This window comes from Botrytis byssoidea, assembly GCF_014898295.1.
Source record: "Botrytis byssoidea strain MUCL 94 chromosome Unknown BBYS_023, whole genome shotgun sequence".
Taxonomy (NCBI): domain Eukaryota; kingdom Fungi; phylum Ascomycota; class Leotiomycetes; order Helotiales; family Sclerotiniaceae; genus Botrytis; species Botrytis byssoidea.
This window is the reverse complement of record NW_024065864.1, coordinates 505,879-513,298: the sequence shown is the minus strand read 5'-3', so window position 1 is coordinate 513,298 and position 7,420 is coordinate 505,879. Positions and strand designations below refer to the sequence as shown.

Here is a 7,420-nt window from a genome sequence, read left to right as displayed (position 1 = left end):
GCTATATCGTTTCGAGGCAATTGAAGGTCGAATATGATCATGCCATAGCATCCAGTTGCTTCGAAGGGGATCTAGGAAGAGGGAAGTGAATGCTACGTATTTTCTGCCTGTGATGGATTCGTAGCAACACATCAAATTCTGTCAACAGAAATACAAATTGGCAGTATATATCTCGGTCACAAAGTATCACACAGGCATCATGGAGAGTATCGATAAATGAGAGGAACAGCGTTCAATTGTCTACCCTCATAAAGTGGTCGACCTATTTCTTCACCATCATTTCCTCCCTTTCTCATCACATTCAACTAATTTATGCAGCGATGGTAACCTCAACCTCAACACCAGCTTCGATGTTGATGATGATTTGCTTGACAACCTCGGTAGGGGCGTTAAGACTATTGTGGAATTAGTATATTGTTCTCTCCATATATTTCTCTATTCCTCATGATCTTCTGCCAGATTCCCAATTGTAAAGAATGCGGGGGGACTCACTCAATGAGACGCTTGTGGATTCTCATCTCGAAGCAATCCCAGGTCTTGGAACCTTCACCACAAGGGGTTTTACGGGTGGTAACCTTCAAGGTTTGGGTTGGGAGACGGACTGGTCCCTTGATGCGGAGATCCTTTCCCTTGGCACGCTCGATGAGCTCACGGCAGACCTTCTCGAGGGACTCAACCTTCTTGGAGGTGAGGGTGATTCTGATCTTGTGGGTTTTCTACGAAAGGGGGAATAGGTTAGTTTCATAATCTATATTTCCAATTCGATATGCGATTTGAACTTCGCGAAAACGAGGAGGGATGTTGAATGTATTTGGAGGGAACGTACTGGGCCTTCACCGGCGAAATCCTTATCCTTGTTATAAGACATGTTTACTGATAGATTGAATGGATTGATAGAATGGGATTCTATTGATTGATGTTATTCCTTCACGACTCGAACGATGGTTCCAGTTGCGGCAAAGTGATGAAGGTGGTCGTAAAATAAGAATTCTAAAATTTGGCGCGAAGATTAGATAAAATTGAAGATTCACGAAAACTGTGGGAGAAAGTCTTGGCAATACAGGGTTAAACGAATGGATTCTATTGGTTAAAGATCACATCTGTGAGGTTTCGTGAAAATTGATGCCTTACAATCTTTTATGCGGTATATGACTTCGGTTTAAGGCATCTATATATTTCCTCATCCAAGATGCCATCATCATTGATTTGATAGGTGGGTCAAGTTGATGAATGTGGCCGAGTGCGATAGCAGCAGGAAGTAATTTGATGGTATGTATACCTACATGTTGAGTCAAACGGCGAGAGCACTTATTGTACATATTTTGATACATTTAAATTCTTCAATTGCGCTTCCTTCCTTTCACTTGCAAACACCTATCTCTTAAAAGTACCAGACGATCAAAACTTTCCAATACATTTTAACTTAACTCAAGTTTCCATCAAATTAATTGACCAGGCGAGGAAAGCCTTGGTGTCCCATACAGACCTACCACCACCTGTTAACCAGGCCACAATATACCATCCTATTTCACGAGTTCACAATTACTTCCCATTCTACCGATACTACAGCAGAACTCAGAGATGGCGTCAAAATCAATAGTTCTTCCACCTTTAGTTCCATATCCCAAACTATCATGGAGGTCAAATATGCTATCGGAGGAGTGGGAAGCTTGCTTAGATGCCTGGATATCTCTGACTGAAGCACATCTATCAATACCATCTTCGGATTTTGTACGGATATCAGCAAAAGATGAATCCTTACCGAACTTCCTGGCATCCTACTTTGCCGAAACAGCTCTATCACATGACGAAAACTCGTTAGCCAATTCCTCAAAGACCAAGCAACTTCGCAAGCAAGCATATCTTCTGTTTCATAGGCTGGTTGGTGTTGACAAGTCTCCTGAATCGTTACTGAGCTGGGAAGTTCTCGCAGATGTATGCAAAGTTTATGGGAAGGAAAAGGGCAGCAAAGTCACAACATTAGCATGGAGCAAGCACTCTTCAATGATCGAGGGCTCGCTGGGCAGTGTCAAGAGCTTGTTGACAGAAGAGCTGGATGCTGGGATCAAAGGAGACCTCAAAGGTTCGGAAATAATATTGAGACGACTAAATCAACTGTTACACGCTTCTCCTGAAGCAGCTTCGTTCTTCATGGCTGGGGATGACTTTGTGGATGCTCTTATAAGTTGTTACAAGCTCATGAATCCACCACTACGAAAGGTCATCATCTCTACTATCTATCTCTGTATTATTGGGCTTACAGAAGGCCCTAAACCGAGGTTTTCATCACTCGTCGACCAACTTTATTCCTTGAGTGCTGCGGCTGAAGCACATAAGAAAGGTCCAACTAATGTGAATGACTCGTTGGTTGCAGAGCTGGTCACAGTAACACCTGTTTTGAAGCAACTTCAACAAAGAATCGACGCTAGTGGCTCGGGGTCGAGCAGAGCAAAGTCTGTGATTACTACTCTACAAGGCTTTCGTAAACCTGGAGGTAGCGGCAGGCCTTTACGCCTTGCCAAGAAGAAAACTAACAAAGGCAAGGGATTGGCTGATACTGATAATCATGAAAATGGTAGTGTACACGTTCATCAGATGAGTCTCATATCACAAGTTCAGGATTTGTTCCCAGATCTTGGATCAGGCTTTATTGTGAAGCTACTTGAACAATATAATGATAATACTGAGGAAGTTATATCTCATCTTCTGGATGGATCCCTTCCGCCTAGTTTAAATAATGCCGATCGACATGAGGAAATGTATGTGTCCTCATTCTTCCAAACTCACCACTCTAACCATTTCTATAGCGAACTACCTAACGAGCCATCTTCAAGTCACGACGACCTAGTACCTCATTCAACTCCCCCGCAACTTCCTACTCGCCGCAATATCTTTGATGACGACGAACTTGACCAGCTCACAATTGATGCATCTCGCCTGCATTTTGGACGTCGCAACCCCGATCAAACCGCCGATGATGTGCTCCAAGATCGCTCCACCGCTCCCAATAAAGCCGCGATTCTCTCTGCACTTGCTGCTTTCGATTCTGACGATGATGAAAGAGATGATACGTATGATGTCGCTGATGTCGGCGGAACGGTTGATTCTGCCAACCCTGAAGAATTCAACCCCGAGAACAACTCACAGCAGAGTGCACATGACGAGACCCTCTTCCGTGCCTACAAGTCATCACCAAGCATATTTGCTAGAGATGCAACCACCCGTAGAAGTAAGGAAAGAGCAGCTATAAGACAAGATACAGGCATGACGGACGAAGCACTCGAGGGGTGGGCAGTCATGCTTGCTCGTGACCCTAGGCAAATGCGACGACTCGAAACTCGATTCGCTACGTTTAAGGGAGAACAGACAAGTTTAGAGAGTACGTCGTGGAAAGCTGTTGAGGGGGAGGAAGACGGGAATGGAAATGGCAATAGGGGTAGAGGAGGCAGAATCAGAGGACAGAGTAGAGGCGGGAGAGGTGGAAGAGGTGGCGGGGGAAGAGGCAATGGAAACGTGGCGGGTACGAGTGGTGAAAAGGAGACAGACGTCGCTAGGCAGAGGAAAGAAGCGAATAAGGGATCGAGAGCTAATCACAATCGTAGGGAGGGAAGGGCGAGGAAAATGGCTAGGGGAGGATTTCCGGGGTAGTGGAAAGAGCCTTCGAGTATGGAGGTTGAATTGAAGAAAGTGAAAAGCGTAGACACTTTTAGATTAATCTCGATACCATCGACTTGTTAATCATCATCCACATACATTCCATGGTTCAATAGTACGTACCTTCACTTAAATGCGACGACCCTCGGAATTCGGGGGAAGGCCATGGTCTTGATCGAGGGGCGTAGAAGTGAAGCGAGAGCATGGAGGTTGAGGATTGGGAGGCCGAGAGCGCGATAGATTAGAGCAGGATACGAACCATCATAGTGTGACGAGGAAATGCATCTACTTGAAGTATGAGTATAAAAGCGAGAAGTAGTAACAGCTACGAAGTAGAACCCTGTTGGTCAACATCCTCGCTCTTATTGCTCGTTGGGTGAATTCCTAATCTAATATGTCCTCTACGAAGTCAAGACGCTGTTTGCGCTCAATCTCCTCCTTACGTGACACCAAATCCTCAACACTAGAACACGCACATTTTGTAAAGAAAACAGATATCTTCATTTGAAAAAATGAGTCAAATGATCTATTAAATGGCATATTCCATGATATTAATGCATCATATCCATACTATCTATACATGCCCAAACCATGACCGAATTAAGCCCGTCAAAATCACAAGCATAACTTCAAACCAAATTGATAATTGCATAACCTTCCCACTAATACTCCTAGTAAACCTTCTTTGATACAAATTATACCAAGCCCAAATTACAAAATCATAGTAGTACAAATGGTGGGTTTATAGTGTACACATAGAAGCCTAATCGATTTCCCAACTCTCGCCGGAAGTCGTATCCTTCTTGGATTGTGAGGAAAGCTCCCTTCGTCTTGAAGACGTGGGTGTGAGACTAAATCCAAAGTCATCCTCAGTCCAACTTTCGCCATGATATTCGTCTTCGGTGAAATCCCAATGTACAGCCTCTCCTTCACCAAGTAGCACCCCTCTCCATTCACCCGCTGCGATTTTAGATGCAACGTTAATCATCACTTGCAGTAAATGACTTGGAGGACTCAAAAGAATTTCGCAAGTCTTTTGGATGATGGCCGTTGGAAGATGTCGAGAGGTTTGTAGTCGCCGTGATCCTGGTGGTGGAGAAAACAGGTTTACTGCAGCAGGGAGAGGGGATAGTGTTCTTCTTCGTGAGTTGCTACCTGTAGTACCACGTTGTCTCAACCTTGGTGGTGAAGGAGTAGTGGCCTCAAAGGCTTCATCTTCAGACTTGCCGCAATCATTGACCAAAGTCGGTGTCTTTGGAGCAGGTGACAAACTTCGAGGAGATGTACTAATGAGTGAAGGTGTGTGCCATACTCCGTGTGTCTCGGGGGTTACATTAAGCTGTGAAACTGCTTGCGTAGGGTGTACTTTCTTTGGAAGGACAATATTATCATGGGGGTATGGAAAAGTGATAGGTGAAGGTGGACCGGACAAGGGCGGTGACGGTGGTACGTCAAGTGGAGAGTGCCATGACTGTGTAGAGTGAAACGAATCGACGCTTGATGAAAGCTCAGAATCGAGGTCAGCGACCGTAATCTTGCCCACTGGAGACCTGTTTCGACGCTTTGAGGGTGGACTTGTGACTAGAGAGAGGACAGGAGGGGCTGTGATTGATCGACTACAGTGATGTAAAACTTGTGGGGGACTTCTGGAGCCAGGAAGTGATTGCGAACGTGGCGATTGAGCGGGAGTTTTAACTGTAGCATTAGAGTCGTACGTTGCGTCACCTTCACCAACCTCTACACGGGTCAAGGCAGTAAGTATAGATTCTGATGAGGCTTCACCATATTCTGTTGGATGAGGTTCGACTGCACGACTTATTATTGGGTATGTTGGGGAGTGTATTGTTGGATTCGTAGATTTGGCTACAGATGTTTCTGGCGCTTCTTCTTGGAATTGCAGGTCTGATATGCATGTCTCTGTGGGGCTGGCTGCGGATCGATGCAGTGCTGAAGTCTGAAGTGGGGAAGAAGAGCGGGTTCTTCTGCATGACAGCTTTGGCGAGTTTGAGGTCAACGAGGTTGACTTCAAAGCAATAGGATAAAGGTCACCCCTAGGTAAAGGAATTCTAGATGATGATCTTTGTACTGGCTTCCACGATTTTTGCGTGGTAGGTATTTGCAGAGCAATCGGCAGATCAACTGAAAATGTTCTTTGAAATGGACAAGGAGTCTTTTCATATAACAACACTTGCGCCAATATATTCTTGAGTTCTTCTCCTTGCTTAATCTCTTCGGGAGTTGTGTTGCTTATCTCGATTCGCCAGTACTCCTGCAGCCTTCGTACTTGCAGCACGAATTTGCTAGATCCGTCGTCCGAGACAAACCAACATTGACTTCGAGGTAATATCGGCTTCAAAGCTTTCTGACAATTGAAAAACGCAACAGATTCGGGAGCTCTATAGATGCGCAAAGTGCCTACAAATCTCACATCAGCATGAGCATTCATTCCTGGAGCAAACACAAAATTGCACAAAACGCGTACCAACGGCGATTGTCCTTTCCCCAGGGGACGACCACCTCAAAGAGGAACCAATCTCGGTGTTTTCCTTCGCAGATCCATTACTCGAGCCTAGTCGCGATGAAATTTGCGACGGTATTGAAAAAGATATGATGCGAGCGCCATCGACACTATAAAGTGTCTCGATTTGGGGATCAGGGGTCGATATTGATCGATCAGAAACAGACACAGCGCGTGTCGACAACGAAAAATAAGCCATTGGCAATTTTCGCCAGTTTACTTTCTATATTTCCTGTCTGATGACCATCATGGTATTGTACATTTGCGCGATAAGTGGCGAATTTTTTGAAGGTCGAAAATAAACGCAAATTTGAGATATGGAGATGTGTATCGCAAGCTGTCGCAGTTAGATTCGGCGAGTTTCAAGACGGTACAGGCAGTTCCATGTATCACCAAACGGTGGCTTCCTGGGAATTCTATTTCTTGGATGAAATTTCGAGAAAGAATGTAGCGTAGCAAGATTAATAAAGATGTGCGAGTGTGTGTGCCTGGGACAGTAGAGGGGACTATTGATTGTGGTGGTTAGAAGCAAGGAAGTTTATATTTGTAGATATACCTAGTAGTGTGTATAGCGGCAGGTATATGTGTGCTTTTTATTATATATAGGTACTGCACATCTATGACGAGACCGCGCGCTTACAAAGTCACTCTCCAACACATACTCTCATTCCTAAAAGTCAGTATTCATCCAACATATACGATTTCGGAGTATGTACGGTATGAATTTGCAATTGAGTCAAAGTCACATTGTTTCAATTTCCTGGAGATTTCTTAATAAAGTTCGGACATTGGCGGATTGCATTGCACGGAGCATACAGTATAGTAGAGTAATATAGCTAGAATGCAGCTTGTAGTAGGGGATCAGACAGTGGAGTGGTCAAGGTAAGTTATTATTAGTTGTCTTGACTCTCGAGATTGTGTACCCGTACGTGCCGTGCCGTGCTCAGTAGGAGGGAAGTCAGATGTGCCCCGGACCTTCAACTTGCTGTTCCAACGCAATTTTAAGAATGGTAAGGTATTGATAGTCTCAGCCAATGCGTAATCAATGGACACAGAAGTGGCGGTACAAGATACTTGAATAGCCTCATTGATGGGTAACTGGGTGAAGGGTATTTGGGTAATAGGTAGGTAGTAGGTAGATACAATAGAACACTAATCATGAAGTGAAGCGACCAAAAGTCCCGAAGAGTGAAGGGTGAGTACCATTGCTCGTATTCCTTTTCCGCTTACAGTACATGTATATCAATG

General features: G+C 44.6%; 3 protein-coding genes across 3 annotated transcripts; 1 reads left to right on the top strand and 2 right to left on the bottom strand.

The window, feature by feature from the left end:
* Nucleotides 1-310: 310 nt before the first annotated feature.
* On the bottom strand, nucleotides 311-868 carry EAE97_009755 (uncharacterized protein; the record flags this gene model as incomplete). Its single annotated transcript, XM_038880270.1, has 3 exons — nucleotides 311-395; nucleotides 493-716; nucleotides 827-868. The coding sequence occupies 3 exons, from the start codon at nucleotides 866-868 to the stop codon at nucleotides 311-313; spliced, it is 351 nt and encodes a 116-aa protein (XP_038728976.1).
* Nucleotides 869-1,212: 344 nt separating this feature from the next.
* Nucleotides 1,213-4,106, top strand: EAE97_009754 (uncharacterized protein). Its single transcript, XM_038880269.1, has 2 exons — nucleotides 1,213-2,759; nucleotides 2,808-4,106. The coding sequence occupies exons 1-2, from the start codon at nucleotides 1,582-1,584 to the stop codon at nucleotides 3,646-3,648; spliced, it is 2,019 nt and encodes a 672-aa protein (XP_038728975.1). The 5' UTR covers nucleotides 1,213-1,581; the 3' UTR covers nucleotides 3,649-4,106.
* Nucleotides 4,107-4,417: 311 nt separating this feature from the next.
* On the bottom strand, nucleotides 4,418-6,371 carry EAE97_009753 (uncharacterized protein; the record flags this gene model as incomplete). Its single annotated transcript, XM_038880268.1, has 2 exons — nucleotides 4,418-6,069; nucleotides 6,137-6,371. The coding sequence occupies 2 exons, from the start codon at nucleotides 6,369-6,371 to the stop codon at nucleotides 4,418-4,420; spliced, it is 1,887 nt and encodes a 628-aa protein (XP_038728974.1).
* Nucleotides 6,372-7,420: the final 1,049 nt, after the last annotated feature.